The sequence below is a fragment of the Emydura macquarii genome, unplaced genomic scaffold (assembly GCF_026122565.2).
Source record: "Emydura macquarii macquarii isolate MOO-44397 ecotype Brisbane River unplaced genomic scaffold, CSIRO-AGI_Emac_v2 contig_1551, whole genome shotgun sequence".
In the NCBI taxonomy this organism is placed as follows: Eukaryota; Metazoa; Chordata; order Testudines; family Chelidae; genus Emydura; species Emydura macquarii.
The window spans coordinates 10,948,817-10,969,703 of NW_027131688.1; the positions used below are offsets into that span (position 1 = coordinate 10,948,817).

The 20,887-nt window shown below is 42.2% G+C and overlaps 1 protein-coding gene across 5 annotated transcripts in view; it reads right to left on the reverse strand.

The window, feature by feature from the left end:
* Positions 1–20,687, reverse strand: part of EXOC5 (exocyst complex component 5) — a 55,558-nt gene extending 34,871 nt beyond the window's left edge. For 3 of the 5 annotated variants that reach the window (XM_067554844.1, XM_067554841.1, XM_067554845.1), the window contains exons 1-5: positions 20,560–20,687; positions 11,763–11,857; positions 8,154–8,301; positions 5,332–5,526; positions 99–163 (exon numbers count right to left, since the gene is read on the reverse strand). In XM_067554844.1, the coding sequence (XP_067410945.1) occupies positions 99–163; positions 5,332–5,526; positions 8,154–8,301; positions 11,763–11,857; positions 20,560–20,586 (530 nt within the window). In that variant the 5' untranslated portion in view covers positions 20,587–20,687. Of the gene's footprint in view, positions 1–98; positions 164–5,331; positions 5,527–8,153; positions 8,302–11,762; positions 11,858–13,187; positions 13,262–20,559 lie in introns of those variants that run through there. The other 2 variants (XM_067554842.1, XM_067554843.1) reach the window with 2 other exon arrangements.
* Positions 20,688–20,887: the final 200 nt, after the last annotated feature.

Here is a 20,887-nt window from a genome sequence, read left to right on the forward strand (position 1 = left end):
AGGAATCAGCTGAGGAAAGGCACCAACAAAAAAACTGAAGTTACACAATAGTTATAGTTCTTGTCAATATTATTTTAAATGTTTGAATTGTGTTTTACCTGTCAAAAGGTAATTCCTGTGCAATCAGATGCAACTTCTGAATAATATCAGCTGCTTCTTTAATCTGTTGGGGGAAGGGGAAGACACAGGTTTATTTAAAAAAAGGAGAAGTTATGACTGTAAGGTTTGTCTTTCTCCACAATTCACCCCCTCCCATCAGGAATGTACACTCCCTCTTTTTAAAGTTGCTTGGTAGCCACATGGAAAGTAACACCCACTTCAGGACTCAGAGCATTTTTTTATTATGTCGGAGATCCATCTTATTTATCTACTAGTAGTTTGTACAATTTCACGTAAACATAAGGATCACAATAAAGCATCTTAAATCTATAAAAACAGTTGGCTCATCTGCCTAGTGCTACTGCAACATTAGGTGTGCAAGGGCTCAGAATTCAAGACTTAGCTCTATCTCCACTCCTGAACTAGAAGCGTCTGAGAGTAATGCTGTGACTTTCTGCTAAACCCCAGGGTAAAGTGGCCAGGGGTCGTTCCAGCCAGGTCAGAAGCAGCACTAATAAGTTCCAAGTAGAGCTGCGGCTTGACTTTCTTCAACTAGAAAGAACAGTCATGACCGGATAGCTGGAAAGGTTAAAGTGGAGAATGTCTGGAGTTTCTAGTATCCTGCTGGGGGGGGGGGGGGGGGGGGGGGGGGGAACTAGGGTGAAAGAAATCGCATCCAAATTATTTCCTTTAAGGCAGAGATTATGTTTTAGATGAAAGGGAGTTTAATCCTGGGGCTATAAAAAGCATTTTATAGCAAACGATATTTAGTTACAAGAAATACTAAGTGCAATTAAGACAGTCGGCAAACTCCTACTTGCCATACACAGGAAAATTTTCGACCGGTGAGTAAGATAATTTGTCTTTTCATTCTCAGTCATCATAGTAAAGGATGGCTTAACGGATATTAGTGACAAGTTTTGGCAGGCTGAATTAAAATTATGAGAATGCGAATCACATCTTTTGCAACTGTAAACATTAGAGCTGGATGTTACTGAAGCCTTTTAAAAGCTGAAATTTGTTGACAGGCCCAAGCAAAGTGTCTCCATGATGGTATTGGCAGCTTTATTATTGCAGCTTTGGGCACTAGAGGGCACCTTGAAAGGGTAAGGAAAATCCTAGCCGCTATGTGTTAAAGCTACCAACAAAAACAATGATGCTAGATTTGACAGGAATGAGGAGACATGAACATCATGCGGTCTCCCTGCCCTTCCTACTAGTTTTGCTCTTGTGAGCTGGGGGAAGGCTCCTAGGCATGACAATAATGCAAATATTTTTTCTTTTTTTTGCAATTATTAACCAACTTCTTAAGTGAAGATCCAGAATTCAACAACTCCTATGTACAACAGAAGCCATGACAAATCAATTTTCCATGGTTTCTATTTAAATCTGGAGATTTTGTTTTTACTTGAATCAGACTTCAGTAAACTGTGTTAAATCAAAATAAATATGGATGCTATGAAATACAAGTTAAAGACTAGACGTACCTAACGAATATAAAAAAATATGGACAAAAATAAACAAAAGGAAGTTTTAATAGATAATTCAAGGCAATAAAATATTTTTACATAAGAACAGCCATACTGGGTCAGATCAATGTTCCATCTAGCCCACAATCCTGTCTTCCAACAGAAGCCAATGCCAGATGCTTTAGAGGGAATGAACAGAACAGGTAATCATCAAGTGATCCATCCTGTCAGACATTCCCAGCCTCTGGCAAACAGCAATCCTTGCCTATCCTGGCTAATAGCCATTGATAGACCAATCCTCCATGAACTTATCTAGTTCTTTTTTTGAACCCCGTTGTAGTCTTGGCCTTCACAACATCCTCTGGAAAGAAGTTTCACAGGTTGACTGTGTGTTGTATGAAGAATACTTCCTTTTGTTCATTTTAAATCTGCTGCCTATTAATTTCATTCCGTGACCTCCTAGTTCTTGTGTTATGAGAAAGAGTAAATAATACTTCCTTATTTACTTTCTCCACACTAGTCAATATTTTATCGACCTCTATCATATCCCTCCCTTAGTCGTCTCTTTTCCAAGCTGAGAAGCCCCAGTCTTATTAATCTCTCATGGCATATCATGGATTTATAAAGAGGCAATACGATATTTTCTGTCTTATTATCTATCCCTTTCCTAATGGCTCCCAACATTGTTAGCTTTTTTGACTGCCACTGCACATTGAGTGGATGTTTTCACTATCCACAATGACTCCAAAATCTCTTTCTTGAGTGGTAACAACTAATTTAGACCCTATCATTGTATATGTATAGTTGAGATTATGTTTTCCAATGTGCATTACTTTGCATTTATCAACAGTGAATTTCATCTGCCATTTTTTGCCCAGTCACCCAGTTTTGTGATATCCCTCTGTAAGTCTTCAGTCGGCTTTAGACTTAACTATCTTGAGTAGTTTTGTATCATCTGCAAATTTTGCCATCTCACTGTTTACCCCTTTTTCCAGATCATTTATGAATATACTGAACAGTACTGTTCCACTACAGACTCTTGGGACTATTTTACTCTCTCCTTTCTGAAAACTGACTATATATTCCTACCCTTTGTTTCCTATCTTTTAACCAACTACTGATCCAGGAGAGGACCTTCCCTCTTATCCCATGACAGCTTACTTTGCTTAAGAGCTTTGGTGAGGGACCTTGTCAAAGGCTTTCTGAAAATCTAAGTACACTATATCCACTGGATCACCCTTGTCCACATGCCTGTTGACCCCCATATAAAGGACAAAACAGCAAAATGCTGCTTACTGAGCAGTAATGCAGAGAAGGATTTGAGGATGACGGCAAACATATTAAATATGAGTACATGGTGCAATGATGTTGCATAAAGACCAAACACTAATCTAGGTATCACTGATAAAACTAAGGAGGTGATTATTTTATCCAGCTTTAGAAAAGTGGCAACTGGAGCACTCCGCTCACTTATAGGCTCTTAATTACAGAAAAATGATTGGTAAACTAGTCCCTCCAAAGCAGGGCAACAGAAGTGACGTGGAACAGAAGGTATGACTTCATAAAGAGGCTGAAGAAATTGGATATATACAGTTTGGGGAAGAGTAAGCAAAGCGGAGATATACCACATCACAGAAATAAAAATGGGAGAGAATTATTCAGAGTAGTTAAAAAGTGGTAAGACTGAAAGAACAATCCAAAAGTAGAAAAGGGAAAAAATTCCAGTTAAACTAAGAATTTGCATGCATGAGGTCAATAAGGCAATAAAATAGTTTACCCAGGGAAATCATGATGGCGCGATCATTAAGTGCCCAAGAAAAAGTATTTTAACACTTTGGCAAAAATATTAGAGCAAACCTTGCACTTATGTGGGAGATAATCCAAAGGCAACTCAGGAGGTGTCATTAGCCCAAAAGCAGTGATATGTACAAAGACCTTTGGGTTCTAAGATCATATTAATCTTTCTTTGTCTGGGTTATATTTTACTTTTAGAGCACACACAGGATTGCACTGAAATTGTTGTGGGTACAAGGAAATGATAAAGCACATGTCTGGACAGGTTCTCCCTTATTTCTATAAATGTTATCTCTACTTATGATCTGAATTAGGAAGTAATGTTAAAGTTACAGAGCACAATCAATATGCAGGCACCCAACTTACATGGTATCTACATAGGATTACTTGTACCTAGAAAATCTAGTTTCTACTCCCAGCTCTGTCACAGGCTTCCTTTGTGGCCTAACACAAAACATTTGGCCACTGCCTCATTTCTCTCCTTCACACCCACAACTGTAAGATGCAGATACTACCTCACTGGGTGGTGTTAGAATTAGTTCATGTTTGTCAAGTCCTTTCTTCACCTTAAAATCTATTCAAATATTTTGGGATCTTCCAGTGAAAAGTGCTATGGAACTTCTAGTTACAAATGGAATGAAAACAACGATACTTACTGCAGTAGGCTCAAAAGTAATTACTCTGTAACCTGCATTGTACTATTTAAATCCCATGTTACTACATGGTATTTTATATGGAAGTCAATGGTCAGCGCTTCTTAAAAAAATGTATGCCCGTTTTATTTGTGTCTAGCTTAGAAAGTTCTTACATTTTGATATATAATTTTTACATACAGATCGGGAAAAGGTTTTGTCTGCTTGTGATGCACTTTTTTTTAGTTTAAATCTGTTCTCATTTTTCTTGAAGGACAGAAACACTTTTTCACACTTCCGGACTAATGCAGAGCAATCAATCAGCAGTTACCGTATATCCATAGACTGATTCAAACAACATTGTGCAACTGACTGCTATGGAGTATGGGCATATGAAATGATTCGTTTCTGATTTCCCTGTGATATGTTTTCAGCTAAGCACTAAGGGGATGACTATTCCCCCTGAGCTATGACTCACATCTCTCCTAGTGGATGTATTTCAGGTAGAGCCAGCGTTCCTTAACATTTTTTACCAGGTCTGCAAAATAGATTTTTGCCATCCCAAATGCAGCAACTCCTACCCACCATGATTGCCCCACTTCCCAAAGTATTTTGGGTTAGGGAGATGATTTTTTTGAATATCTCTCAAATGTAATTTATTCATTTTATATACTGTATGGAGTCATCTCTATCCTGTTTTCTGCAGCAGCTGGGCCCCACTTCTGCAGTTTGTTCCATTCAGCCCCACGGATCAGTTTATACTAATTTATGCTTTCTCAGTTATCTTCATAAGAAAGGAGGACTAGAAACTTTCTTCTTTACAATTCTTTTAAGAAGTATCTTAGCTTTCATCCCTAGTTCCCCCAAATCTTGTGGAGAGAAAGGGGCACACCACCATAGGCTTTCCACAGCTCAAAAATCACACTCCAATAATAAGTATCCATGGCCAGCAGACTGCACAACAAAAATCTCAGCAGTTGTGTTCAAAAACTTTATGCATTATTAGGTGGAACTGAGGTGAGGGAGGAGCTCAAAGGAAAAAGGCAAGAGATTTGTGTGCGCATTCTAAAACTGCCCTCTCAGCATTTTTCAAATCTCTCATAATTTCATAAAATGAAAAATGCCAACATTGCCACATTAAGAATCACTGAATACAAATGCTTTATCAGCAATCTGCAGGCTAGTGTTGTTAATTTACATTTCAGAACAATGGAACTTTAACAAGTCAGTCACTCACTGGTTTGAAGTCTGACCATGGTAAGTCATGGTAGCAGCTTGTAATTAAGGCAGTACTGCTTATTGCTTTGAACTGCTTTCATCCCGCTGACAGCTCTTACCTTTTCAGAGTTTGTAAAAACATCAGACTTCAGCTCTCCATCCAGAAACTCATTAAAGTATTTCATCAGTTTCTGAGCCTCCACAGCCCGTTGCCGTGGCGTGTTTACCCCCTCCAGTTGGTCACCAAGGTGACAGACCTTAGTTGCTACATAGCTGATGTGCTCATCTAGTTCTTGAAAATGTTGGAAGGCAACCTGGGAGAACAACAGACATACCCATAAAACACCCAATTTTTCTTCTTACTTTACTTATAAAAAAAAATAAAGGTAAACTACTGATTCTATCTGATATCAGACAGAATGACAAGCACACCAAACTGGATACCTTAATTTCACTGTGCTCTCAGATCTGGAGAGAACTCCTGTGACTGGGAAAAGGATATATGCTTCATTTCGAGTGCATCCCTAATTGCCCAAAGTTCACTTTCTTCCTTTACACTTTTCTGAAGAGCCATATAAGCAAACACTAAAGATCAAAGAATCATAGAAGTGTAAGACTGAAAGGGACCCTCCAGAGCTCTTCTAGTCCAGTCCCCTGCACTCAAGGCAGTACTAAGTATTATCTAGACCATCCCTGACAGGTGTTTGTCTCACCTGCTCTTAATAATCTACAGTGACTGAGATTCCACAACATCCCTAGGCAATTTAATCCAAAGTTTAATTACCCTAACAGTTAGGAAGTTTTCCTTAATGTCTAACCTAATCCGCCCTTGCTGCAATTTAAGCCCATTGCTTCTTGTCCTATCCTCAGAAGTTAAAAAGAACAATTTTTCTCCCTCCTCCTTGTAACAACCTTTTATGTATTTGAAAACTTATCATGTCCGCCCCCTGTTCCCCCTGCCCCCCAGTCTTCTCTTCTCTAAACTAAACAAACTATTATTTCAATCTTCCCTCATGGGTCAAGTTTTCTAGACCTTTAATCATTTTGTTGCTTTTCTCTGTACTTTCTGCAATTTGTCCACATCTTTCCTGAAATATGATGCTCAGAACTGGATACAATACGCCAGCTGAGGTCTAAGCAGCGCAGAGTAGAGCAGAAGACTGATTTCTCATGTTTTGCTTACAAGACTCCTGCTAATACATCCCAGAATGATGTTTGCTTTTTTTGCAACAGTGTTAAACCGTTGACTCATATTTAGCTTGTGATCCACTATGACCCCCAGATCCCTTTCTGCAATACTCCTTCCTAGGCAGTCATTTCCCATTTTGTACAAGTGCAATTGATTGTTCCTTCCTAACTGGAGTACTTTGCATTTGTCCTTATTGAATTTCATCCTATTTACTTCAGACCATTTCTCCAGTTGGTCTGAATCATTTTGAATTTTAATCCTATCCTCCCAAGTATTTGCAACCGTGCCCAGTGTCATATCATCCAAGTTAGTGGCCCAATGCTTAGCTGATGTAAACTGAAATAGCTCCACTGACTTCAGTAGAGCTATGTTGATTTACATCAGTTGAGGATATGGCCCCATATCTTTTATCACAGATATTCACATAAAGTGCCAAACATAACTTGTGAAGTACCAAAACCAGATGTGACAATTACAAATGTGTATTTACTGTACCCTAAACTTTACCTTTCTCTATGCGAAAAGATATGGGGCCAAATCTATACATATACATACACACACTTCATATGTATATTGTTTAAGATGAACATTTAAGTTATGCACAAGATATTACACATAAAATACACATTTTATCATTTTATTCTTAGATGATTGATACTCACATCCCAGACTAGCACCCAAAATTTGAATTTATAAGAACATAAGAATGGCCGTACTGGGTCAGACCAATGGTCCATCTAGCCCAATATCCTGTCTTCTGATAGTGGTCAGTGCCAGGTGACTCGGAGGGAATTAACCAAACAGAACAATTTTGCGTGATCCATGCCCTGTTTCCAATCCCACCTTCTGGCAGTCAGAGCTCCAGGAACACCCAGAGCACGGTGGGATTGCATCCCTGAACATCTTGGCTAACAGCCGTTGATGGACCTATCTATCCATTAACTTACCTAATTCTTTTTTAACCTAGTTATGCTTTTGGCCTTCACAGCGTCCCATGGCAAGGAGTTCCACACATTGACTGAAAGATAACCATAACTTTTGTTCTGCATGTTCCTTAGCAGCTCAATAGCAGTGGTCACTCTTATTCATCACTATTTTAATTCTTACATAATTATGCTCCAAATACTTGACATGGCTGGCTGACTATTGGCACCTGGCCATTGCACTCACTTCACTGTGGAACCACACAAGTTCTCATGCACTCTAGAAAGCAGGGCAGGGTTTGCTACTCAATGGAGCTTCACTTCACTGTAAATGAGTTTCACTCTAGTACACAGCCATTACCAACTACAGTTTAAGTACTGCACTTAAAAGATATTATTTTCCTCCCCTTTCTTCTCTCCCCTAGCAGGTGGTTGTCAACAACTCCCAGGAGAGTGGGAAAGAATTCCTAGCTCTTGATCTTGTTGCAGGAGCTCCCAGCAAGGAATGGAGAGGAGCTGGTCTTGCTAAAGCTGATCACACTGAGATTGTACATATGGCCTTCAAGAGAACTCCTGCAGTTGCCAGTACCTCCTGTAGGGGTTGAAGAACCCAGCAATCTCTGTAGTAAAAAGACCTCTTTTACAGATAAGCCCCACCCTTTTTTTTTTGGGGGGGGGGGGGGAGCACGCAGGGGTCCTGTTTACAGAGATGTGAAGGAAAACATTTTTTTCAAATTACGGTCCAACTATATTGAGAATTTTTGTATAGGATAAAACATTTTTCAATCTCTTTTATAATTTAACACCAACTATACACCTTAGTTCTTACCTGGTTGCTTTTCTGCAGCTCTTGTACTTTCTTGGCAAATTCCTTGGCTTCTTTCTGGCAATGCTGTTCTAGCTTCTCCACCTTTCTTTGAATCCTTTCATCCATTACCTGTAGTTCTTGGATATGATTTACAAATTCTTCTAATAATCTGATTTAAAAAATGATGATTTGGTAAAGCAGATTTTAGTATGAAAAGGTTTATCTTACTACAGTAAAATCGTATTAAAGACGTATATCCTTAGGCACCGGGCCTAAAAAACCCACTCACCTGCAGGAAGTGGGAAGCTTTCTTGGGCTAGTGATTGAACCTAAGGTATCAATCGCTGTAGAATTTAAGGTTCTGATTTTTAAATGTTACGTTTATAGCTTTGTAGCAGTGCAAGCCTCTTTCTCTCTCTCTTATATACATATTTATTTATTTTCCAAGCTGCCATTTATATAGGCACATTATATTACAATATATATTTACCGGGCACTTACTAGCTCAAGGACCGGTCTCCATTAGGGATTTTTACACCAGTGTAGTTACACCCGTGCAAACATGCTTAATGAAGACAAACCTTAAGCCTTCTCGCCAAGGTGAAAAATACTTGTGCCACCACATCCCCTGCAATTTAAGGAATAAAACAATAAATATGTACCGTATTTAATAGTAACATTGTAAATCAACTTCCTATTTAATAGATTTTTTAAAAAACAACTTATGTCTCTCTCTCATCTTGCTTTTATTAAAACTTCCTTCCCTTTCTGGCTTTACCCCACTTTCTTTTTCTTCCTATAAGAAAGCATCCTGAATATTTCTTGTGTTGCCTTCTGCATCTATAATTTCTCGTTTTCTTCCACCACATATTTCGTTCTTTCCCTACACTGTTTTCACTAACCCCTTCCCTCGACTTTCTTTCTATCCTTTCTTCTCCTACTCTCCCCTCAGAGTCGCTCACAATACTGTATTTTTTCTTTTAGCCTATACCACTCTTCTCTTTAACCAATTTACATCCCAACACCCCAGCCCCATGGATACACAGGGCATGAAAATGTTACTTGATACCTAGCAGCCACAGAACTAACCCTAATAATAAAGGACACATGAAAGATGGGGGGAGGGGAAGGAGGAGGAGGACTTTGCACCTGGGGCAATGCTAAAATAGCAAAGGAGAAGATGATGGTATTTCTTCTAGGATGCTGTTCCCTGTTTGGGGGATCATTTTTTTTTCATATTAGCCTCTGATAAGTAAGTGTCCAAAAAATGTGAAGCCCTTCCACCTGATCCAACTACTAGAAGGGAGAAGGAGCACATCTCTCTGCTCCCCACTTCCATCCCAAAGAGCATCCAGGCAATTGTGAAAGGAGTGGAGAGTGTTCTCTCTGCTATTCTGCCTCTCCTGTGCTTCCTCCCAGTGACTAGCTCCAGAGCCTAGCTCCTCTGAGGCTTATAGCTTTCCCACCAAGCAGCTGCATGAAAGCGACCTGATTTTTGTCTATTTCACCACAGCTCACAGGGTTCTGAATGTCAGTGTTTACTGCCGCTAAGACTGACCTGCTTCCACTCAGCTGCAGCTTTGCAAAGCTATGAGCAGCAGCGGTATTGGCATTGTCTCTGCAGATTACATTAGTTTACACACTCACATTTCAAAAGCCATCTTTGCAACTGCACGGACTAAAAAAATGTGAATTTAGTAAAATGTTAGATTGTGAAGAAGTTCATGAAACTTGCCCACGAAAGCTTCCTGCTTGCCATGGGCAATATGGTAATGCTGCCATGTTATTGTTCTTCAGAATCTAAGCTTATGGTTATGAAAGTAACCTTTAAAATGTGGCCTGAATGTAAACCACTGACAACTAGTTTAAAAACAATGACTCAGAAGCCTGAACCTCGTCCATTCATTTCCACAGGTGACTTCAGTTCTGAAGTTTAATATTTTAAAGTGTAAAAAATATGAACTAATTCTAGCAGAAACATCAAGCCAATGTCCTATCCACTAAAAGCAGCTGTAGTAACATATTTAGGCAGGATACAGTGGAACAAGGAGCTGCTCTTGAGGATTTTTGGGAAAAGAAATAGGGAATTAAACTTCTCATCTCTTAAATTTAAATTCACAAATTGCCATTTAAATTTAAATTGCCAAAAATGGGAGGCAAAAAGGAAGTGTATCCACTCCCCAATACCAAAAACCTCAGCTGCGCCTTTAGATGTAAAAAAAAAAAGTGCCCAAAACCCCACTGGCTCCATTTTAGCAGCTAAAGTCACTGGTTTCCCCTGACAGCTTCTACGGTGCACTCACTTTTAACACAAAAATCAGCTACACATTACAAATTTGGGACAGGGTAAATTAAACAATATCAACAGACTGTATTGAATTGGAATGAAGAGGGGCAATGATGGGGAAAGGGCTAGGGGAAGCGATGTTGCATAATCCCAGAGCTGCTCGTACATAATTCAGGTCTAATGTTCCACATAGGACATGAGGCCTTGTGCATTAGCCAGAGGCTGACATAAAGATGAATTCCAGGGACGGCACCATTCTAGGAACCCCCATCCCAACTGCTGCAGCTGTCCAAGTGCTTGGGCTTCTCACTAGGAGGTTATCACTGGAACTTATTAATAAAGCCTCTAGCTTTGTCTTTCATATCTTTCTCTGGTTAGTATGGGTTTGCCCACATATGGAGATATCTAACTCCATGTGCAGACATTCTTATTGCAGAATAAAAGTATCTTGTTCCTGTTTCGTTAAAACACTATAGATTAAGTTAAATGGGAACAAAGTGCTTTAAATCCAGAATAAGGGTATTCACACATGGAATTATTCAATAACAGCTATCGTGCTTTAAACCCTACCTTAATCCAAATTAATTTAGGCCTAGTCGAGCCCTAAATTTAGCCCTGCTGAGCACTCCTAAATTGTGACTAAAAAAGGAGGAAGGGCACACCCATCTCCAAAAATACTCATTTGAATACTCCTGCTCTAGTCAGTGATGGCTCTAAGAATAGCACTGGTGAGAGTGAAGTCATAATGAACAGCACTCATTGAAACATGGATTCTTTTCAACATATCAGAAAATCAAAACTGCTAAAGCCAAAATGGCCTTCCTTGTGTTAACAAGTGAATATTTTGGGGAAGATGCTTAGACACCAAAATGATGCTCAATTTTATAAAACCCAGGTATACCGAATATTTTCACTCCCCTTCCTTCTCTTCCCCCCCCCAGGGTATTGCTGCATAGAATTTATACTTAATTGATTTTAGCTGTGTTGTTAACTTTAATCAATATGAAAAAGAAGGCTGACCTCATTGCCCACGGTCACTCTTCTACCCAGCTCTCCCTCTTGACCAAACAAAATTACCACTGTCAGAGCACCAGGCCACGTGGAAGCCATTCCCTTTTATTTAAAAAGGAATTTCCCTCCTCATTTCTTACTGCTATATTTTTTCCAGTAAAACTGTTCTGAAAGTTCACTAAAAATCTGCTTGTGGTCATATATTTTAGCAATTCTCCCAGTTGGAGATCTTCTTGAATACATGGTGACACTGCATATAGCTCTGTTACAGATGCAAAAAAATATTGTAATTAAAGACTATTAAAACTAAATGAACATGTATAATTTGTTACCTTTTGGGATCAAAAGCTTCTGCTCCACCTCTGGAACCTCCTCCAGGAGTTCGCCATGCAAGGCGTTCAATATACTCATCTGCCACAAAAGGCTCCTGCCCACAGAATAAAGACTCTTTACAATGTGCCACAGTGGGTAATTTACTGAGTTGTCATTTACACATCCTTATGAAAGTGTTTAAACCTTTGTTGCAATAAAGACCATACACAGTGTTGATAGTGACCATCACTTTTCTTGTTTACATATTTAATCTACAAATTAGCCATTTTCAGAATAGTATGCTGAACATCTAGTTCAAAGATTGCCAAACTCTGGTCTGTGGACTACTGGTGGTCCACAGAACACTTGCTGATGGTCTACGAAGAGCTAACTGTTAACAGGGTGCTGGCTCTTTTTGTTTTCAGATGAGACAAAAAGAGCAGATGGAAGGGAAAGATAAAATGAAAAGCAAAAGCAGAGTGCAATTAGTTTTTTTCTAAAAGGACAACATACTTGGTGTACTTCAAACAGCTAAAATACAAATGTACTAAAATAACTTCCCCATCAAAACAACTGCTGTACTTGCTAGAGACGTTGTGCAACCATGAATGGGAGGAAAGACTGAAGGGAAAAATAATCTATTAAAATGCAGTCCCCACTATGTAAAACTACAACTTAACTGACTCACAATTCTTTTTTCTAAACAGTTAATCTTATAACAAGTATTGAAAAAAAATACACAATTTAATGACACCCACCCTCCTTTAAATCCGTATTACTACTCACCATTTCTGTCCTAGTGTTAAATTAGCAGCCAATTGTTCCCAAATTTTCTGCCAGCATGACCCAATTTTAATGAAGTATTTCCTGCCAGGACCCAGACAGCATGGAGAATGCCATTTTGAAGAGCAATATGTCATCCTCCACACACTATGACTGCATGCATCCTATGTGTGAGGTCACAGTGCCTGGAGGATGACGTTTTGCTCTACAAAATGGTGTCATCTGCACACTGTGACCTCATACGTATGCTGTGTGTGAGATCACACTGTGCAGAGAATGCCAGTTAGTAGGGCAAAATGGTGTCCTCTCTGCATCGTGACCTTGCACGCATTGCATATTCGAGGTCATGCTCTGCAAGCAAAATGATGTCCTCCGCACAGGAGGGATCGCCACTACCCCATCTGCTGAGAGCATGAGACTCCAGCTGGGGTCGCGACCCACACTTTGGGAACCGCTGCAATAAGTCTCATGAACGCCAAGAGTTCAACATTAACCCTTTATGGGCGCAATGACTACAACAGGATAAGGATCTTCCCATATCCCATTTGAACGCTTTTTAATGATGGATAGTACTAGAATCAATACTAACAGATCTTGAGATAGTTCACTAAAACTGAGTCAAAACAGAAGTGGAAGGAAAGTATGATTTTAATGTTTGGTACCTTGAAATAGAAATGTCTGCTTTGCAACGATTAGTTTCGCCACAAACGACACATTAACGTGGTTGTTGGTTGCTCAAACTAGCTAAGTTATTTTGGCACTGGTCCAAGACTTTAAGAATAGCAATTCCCAGAATTCAGACCACAGTGCTGCTTAGACCCATCTATTAAGTAAACAGAAAAGCACCAAATACACATTGTAATGCACTAACACAGACATCACATGTTGAAGTGTGTCATCTGACAGAACACACAAGCTCCTCCCTTCCCGCATGGCACCTAAGCGGTGCTGTGAATTAGGAGCCTTAGCCTTCCAATTTTGAGGCCTGGTTTATATGACAAAGTTAAGTTGACCTAAGCCATCTTGTGGCAACCAAGTCATGCACATGTCTACACTTAAATGCATCTCTCACTACCATAAGCATTCCCTATGGCGATGCAGTAACACCACCTCCCCAAGCAGCACTGAGCCATGGTCAATATACTGAGGTTGATGCAGCGTGAGCACAGATACTGTGTTATCTATGTTGACCCCAACAGTCCTCCAGAAACTGTCCCACAGTGCCCGACACTGACCATTCTGCTTACAACTGTGAATCCATTGCTCAGGGGTCATGGAGACTGGATGCTACCCCCACCACTACCCCCTGAAAGCCCCACACATTTCTGAAATGCCTAGAAATGACTATTAAGCTTGGAGAGCACACCTAGCACTCTTCATTATTGTGTGCAACTGCCCAGTTGACCATGCCAGCTACAGGTGCTGGACGCACTCCAGCATGCAGTAGACAGGAGATACTGGCACTGCTGGGCCTGTGGGGAAAAGAGGCTTTGCAGGCACAGCTACAGACCAGCTGTAGAAACACGGACGTTCAAAAGCAGATTGCACATGAACGTGAAAGAACTGCAGCAGGCCTATTGGAAACCAACAGTTCGTCCAATGCTGAGCCGCAGACCTCCACTTTTACAAAAAGCTGCACGCTATACTTGGCAAAGACCCCACCACAACCCCACAGACCAACATGGATACCTCCAAGGAGCCTGAGTCACAGGCACCTGAAGTGAACAGTGAGGACAAGAGGTAATGGAGGATTATGGTGGATGAGCAACCTGGGAGTCTAGCTATACCACGAACTAGGACCTGTTTGAGACTCCACCCGCAGTCCAGTCAATCCCAGTAGTCGCAAAATTGCACATCCTTTTGCATGACATCCTTGTACATTTTAATCCTTGTGCATTGTACAAATTGTACATCCTTTTGTAATATGAAGATGGCTAATATGTACTGCACATAAACACCCTGTAAAGCATCACTGTTCAATTTTTCTCTATCTTTTTCTCACTAAACCTAAGAACTTAAACATCAACAAAAAAAAGTAGTAGCAATACTCAATTATCTGTTGCTTCTTCTCTTTTGGCAAGAATTAGAATAGCATGAAAATAGAAAAGATCAAACAGCCGTACAATTAAAGAGTATATACAGCAATCTGATGGCTTAGTTAGCATTTTACATTTCCTTTCCAGTTACAGTAAATGTTATTTTCTGCAAATGTCATTTCTAAGCACCCAATCTGTAAAAGTGGTATCATCAGACGAACTCTAACAGGCATTTTCTATGCAGCTTTGAACCTCCAATACTAAAGGAATATGTGGGACCCTATCTATATGGCCAAAACAACCAAATTTAATAACAATAGTGGTTGAACTGGGTAATAATGTGTTTGCTCTGGCCTGGGCAAATGGAATCAAACTGGATCAAACCATGTTAAAACCCAGTTCAGCCATAATCATTGTTGAACTCTGTTTTGATTGAGACAACAGACCTTCAAGTCCCCTCTGGCACGCCAATTTCCACTAACTCCTGTCCACACCAATGCATATAATCAAGTTGAAAATAGCTCTCAAACACATCTGCCCAAATGCGATAGGTAAGATATCTTCTCCATCCACATTCAACTCAGTTCCCACCGTAACATACATCAGTTTTCAAGCTCAAACACTGGTAGCACAGTTCCCACAAGGAGCTTATTGGCTAAAAGTTATTTAACAAGCTGTTACAACCTCTCTTACTTGCTTAAGTGGACAGAAAATTAGACAGTATACCCATATTAGGGAACAATGTTTCGAACCTAATACCTAGGGTAAGGCCTCATCTACACATTATGATTTCAACATGGCTACAACACTGCAATGTAAATATCAAATTTTGGTACATGGTAGATATCAAATTTTGTCATCTGAAATGGAAACACCACAACATGAAGAAAAACAGAAGCAAAACTTAACAGCGACATTTACTTTCTGAGCAAACACAAGAAACAAAACACCATCCACAGAGGACTCACCACCTATAACACTCTGGCCACTATATACAACTCCAAATATGCTGAACAGCTCTTCAGGACTTCAGAAAAACTGAAGTACCATCTCCTAACCTCACATACTCCAGAAGTAACTACCTCAAACAGATCATCAGATAATCTCACACACAGGAAGGAGAAAAAAAATCAGGAAACCTACCTGGTGATTATGCAAGAAACCCAAAATGCCTTTCAAAAAAAACCTGAGGACAACTACAATTCCACAACCCATAGAACCCCAACTCCAGAAGAAACCTAGACACCAGAACCCCCACGTGGACACTACACAACATCCCAACATCATCATTTATCAAGATCATACCTAACAAGAGCTGAATTATCTTTACTCTCCAAAGAACTGAACATCTGCCCTACCACAGAACCTGATACCACACTCACATGTGGAGAACTAAAAAATTCTTGTGCTGACTCCTCAAAGAATTATTTCACAACAACGACAACACCCACAACTACCACTTCCCCACCAACAATCATAATAAAAAAGAATAATCTCACTGCAAACTCCACAGTAGATGAAATCACACATTTGATCATATACTGATTGCTTTAGGGAAAAAAATTGACTGTGAAATCCTTAAACAAACCCACCACAGGCTATCTACCACTGCGAGGACAACTACACAGTCCCTGAAATCCAACCACCATGATCAAACAGTGATCAAACCAGAAGAAAACGGGAGAGCCATTGCGGTTCTCAACTGTGATGACTACATTTATGAGACCAGCCAACAACTCTCTGACATCACCTACTATAAAGAAGTCAAAGAAGACCCCACACCACAATTCACACAGGAACTTAAGGATATCACCAAATCCTTCCCCAAACAACTCGAAGAGAAACTCTACAACTTCATTTCCCATTAACCTACCCTTGGGATCCTCTACATGCTTCCCAAGATACACAAACAAAGGAACCCAGGCAGATCCATCTTATCTGACCATGGCACTCTTAGTAACAGAATATCAGGACTCAGAAATCATCCTCATACCATTCACCACACAAATGGCCAGCTTCCTCCAGGATGCAATGGACTTCTTCCAGAAACTCCACAACATTAACAATTTCACTCAAAACACCATCCTTGCACCATGGATGGCACCTCACTGCACATCAACATCCCTCATAATGATAGCATTGCTGCCTGTCTCAAATATCTACAAGTCAATGGACAACACTCAAATATCCACTCTAAATACATCATCAAATTCATCCATTTCACCCTCACCCATAACATTTTATATTCAACAACAAACACTTTGTCCAAACTATAGGAACACCCCTGGATACTAGGATGGCTCCACAATATGCCAATCTCTTCATGGACCACCTTGAAGAACTGGTGGATAAACCACGAAAACAATAATATGCCTGAAATACATCTAAGATAATTTCATCCTCTGGACAGATAACCTAAACTCATTCATAGATTTCAACCACAACTTCAACAACAGCCACCCATCAACCAAATTCTCTGTAGAACACACCTGCACCAGCATCAACTTCCTGGCCACCACAATCAACTTCAACAATGGAACTCTAGAGACAAATATATAAAAGAAACCCACAAATCATCACACTTACCTTCACAGACCCAGTAACCACCCCAAACACTCCAAGAAATCCATTATCTAAAGCCAGGCACCACAGAATATGCTCCAAGGAGAAAGTCCAGGACATACACATTAACATACTTAAAACTGCCTTCACTGAACAAGTACACTCCAGCAGAGAAGTAGATCGCACCATGGAATGGGCCACCCAAATACACTGAAAGAACCAGCTTCAATATGGGAGAGGGTAGAAGGCAAGAGACTCTGATTGCACACCCCTAGTTATCACCTATGCCCCATAATGCAACCTATAAGAAGTATCATTAAACAGTTACAACCCATACTCAATGGGGACCACATCTTCAATGAAATTTTCCCCATCTCCCTCTTCTGGCCTTCAGACAACCCCTCAACCTCCCCAAGCTCATCATCAGAAGCAACCTCCCCACAGACCAGGGCCAACTCAAAGCAGCACGAGACCCTGCCAGAACAACAAATGCAACACCTGCAGACTCCACTGCTACGATGATCAATAACTGCCCAACACAGCTGTCAAGATGCCTATCACATGTGGTGTACCTCATCCAGTGCACTAGATGCATCAACAACAACTATGTGGATGAAACCAGACAATCATTACGCTCTCGAACCAACTCGCACAGAAAAATTATAAAAGATAAAAACACCAAATCACTTACAGGTAAACACTTTTCACAAAACCATCACTCCATGGCTGATTTCTCAGCCCTCATCCTCAAAGGAAACCTGCACAATACCTTCAAAAGATGAGCCTGGGACCTTAAATTCATAACTTTGCAAGACACTAAGGTTATGTCTACATTACAGCCTATGATGGCAAAACTTAGATCACTCAAGAGTATGAATATTCCACCCCCACGAGCGACAAATTACACCAGCATAAGCACTCGTGTGCACAGTGCTAAGTTGGTGGGAGAGCTTCTCCCGCCGACATAGCTTCTGCCGCTCACAGAGGTGGGTTTTTTTATACCAACAGAAGAGCTTTTTTCCTGTTGGCATAGATTACAGAATCTTCACCAGACGCACTGCAGCGGCGCAGCTGTATCAGTACAGCTGCACCACTGAAGCACTGTACATATATACATGGCCTAAAAATCATGGACCCAATAAAGACACTGGATTTATGGTTTATTACAGTCTAACCAGCCCCTTTTTTATCCTATGACTGCAGAGGTGTTAACAGGCCACTTTACCCAATGGTCTCTTACAATATGTGTTAGCTACTTATACTAAACAATCTAGTATTTAGCTGTGACACCCGGAATACCTTTCCTACACCTGAAGAAGAAATCTTTGAGCTGGTCTATACTAAATTTTGTCAACAAAAGTCAGCTTTTGTCAACAAAACAGTGGAGATGCACGCTGATGTAACTCACCTGTTACGTCAACATAATAAAACCACCTCAATGAGAGTTGTACCACTTATGTCAGTGTAGATAGGGCAACACAGTGTCAGTATAGACACCGCTTTCCTTACATTGACAGGAATGACAGCCAATTTCACAGCTCATGAAATTTACAGGAAAGCCAGCAGCTAGAGCCCAGCTGCCCCCACTCTTCTCAAGAGCTGAGTGCTTGGGAGCCCAGTGAGAAGCCCAAGGCAGCTGTACCCCATTCCCGGACAGGAGAGAAGCCCATGCCTGATGGGGAGGGGAGAAGCCCTGGGCGGCGTCCCCTGGTTCCCAGCAGGGAATGGGGAGGGCACAGCCTGCCAGGAGCCCAGAAGCCTGTGGGGCAACCAGGCTTCCAGCAGGGAGCTGCCAAGGAAGCTGAGAGACCCAGCTCTCAGCTCCCCACACTGCCCTTCTTAGGTCAGTGGAGGTGCTCCTGGTGAGGATGCACACTACCGACCCAAAGAGGGTAGTGTGGACATCAGCCACCGCAGTAATTTATGCAGTGGCTGTAAGTCGACTTATCTTTGTAAGGTAGACAAGGCCTTAATTGCTCAAAAGCTTGTCTCTTACACCAACAGAAGCTGCTCCAACAAAAGATACTACCTCCCCCACCTTCTCTCTCTAATATCCTGGGAGCAACACAACTACAACACCACTGCAAACCACGTTGCAGCCATATAACAACCAATTCCATTTTGTGATGTATGTACTAGCATGTACTGGGTACTTGATGCTGACTCACTTCCATGCAACAGCAAATGGAGATGGTATCTATGAACAATATCTTTATTAAAACAGGGCTCAGAGCCGGAAAAATAATATTATTTATTTGTAGCACCTAGAAACCCTAGTCTTGGATCAGGACCCCATAGTATTAAGTGCTATACAAACAAATAGCAAAGAGACAATCCCCTGTCCTAAAAGAGCTTACAATCCAAGTATAAAACAAGATGCAAGAGGAATTTCTTTAGTGGAGCCCTCACTGAAAGGAACTAGCAGCTGCATGTCACATTGCACCTAACCCAACACAGCCACCACTATTTCGATCCATTTTCTCATCCTTTCGTATCTATTCTCCCAGCACACAAACCCCTTCTCATTTCTATTTTTATTTCTATATTGTTTCCCATTCCATCCCCCATTTTTACTTCCCTCTCCCACCCCCTCATTAGAAAGCTGCAAGTGAAAAAGCAGAAGGTGAGAGGGGAGAATTTATTTTTGACCACAAAGGCAGACCAGAATTTAGGATGAGCTGAAAACACTGGACATCTGAGCTCCTCCAGCAACCAACTACACAAGAGGCCAGCACAGAAAGACACCAGCCCCATGCTCACCCGCAGCATGGAACTCAGGTGTCTTGGCTTTCACCACCACCACCACCCCCCTCCTCTCCTCAGGCCTGCACCACCCCACAAATACTCTCCCACTCGCCCCATTTGGGCCTGAGCTGCAGGTGGGGAAATAGCAGCTTTGGGAGAGGAAATCCTACCCACCACACCGCTGCTTCACCTCAGACCAGACACCAGAGGTACCTCAGCATGACCTCCCCCACCGCACCTGGCAATACGGCTTCACTTCTGCCTGCCTGCCTGCCCACCTGGTAACCCCACAACCTCCCGCAGCCCCACAGTAACCCCACAACTCCCTCCCTCCCCCCGGCCCCACTCCCTAGCCCTACAGCCCCACAGAACACACCCTCACCCCACCCCCCAACCCCAGGGAACCCCCTCCCTCCCACCCCCCGGACCCACTCCCTAGCCCCACAGAACACTCCCTCCCTCCCTCCCACCCCCCGGCCCCACTCCCTAGCCCCACAGAACACTCCCACCCACCCGCCCAGAACACACCCTCACCCCACCCCCCAACCCCAGGGAACCCCCCTCCCTACGCACCCCCTGGCCCCACTCCCCCTCCCGCCCCAGGACACACCCCCTACTTCCCCGGCCCCAGAGGACACCCCCCCCGTACCCACGGCCCTTCCCGCCCCCGAGCACACCCGCCCGGCCCTACCTCGAAGAGCTCGGCCGTGGCGGCCATGTCTGCGGCGACAGCCGCCCCGAACTCCCCGTCGCCGACACCGAGCCCCTCACGCCCCGCCGCCCATTGTGCCCCTGACAGGCCGGCCGGCGGCACCTCCCCCGTCCAGTCCCGCCCCGCCCCGCCCGCCGGAAACGGGCCTGCGCCGAGCGAGGAGCCGCAGCCGGCGCTGTGCGCAGGCCCCGGAAGGGAGGGAAGGAGGCGGGAGCGTCCCGTGTCCGTCCCCCCCGGTAGCTACGCCAGCGTCGGGCGGGTCCGGGCCTGTGCGCGGCTGCGGCGCCTGGCCTCGCTTGCTCGGTCC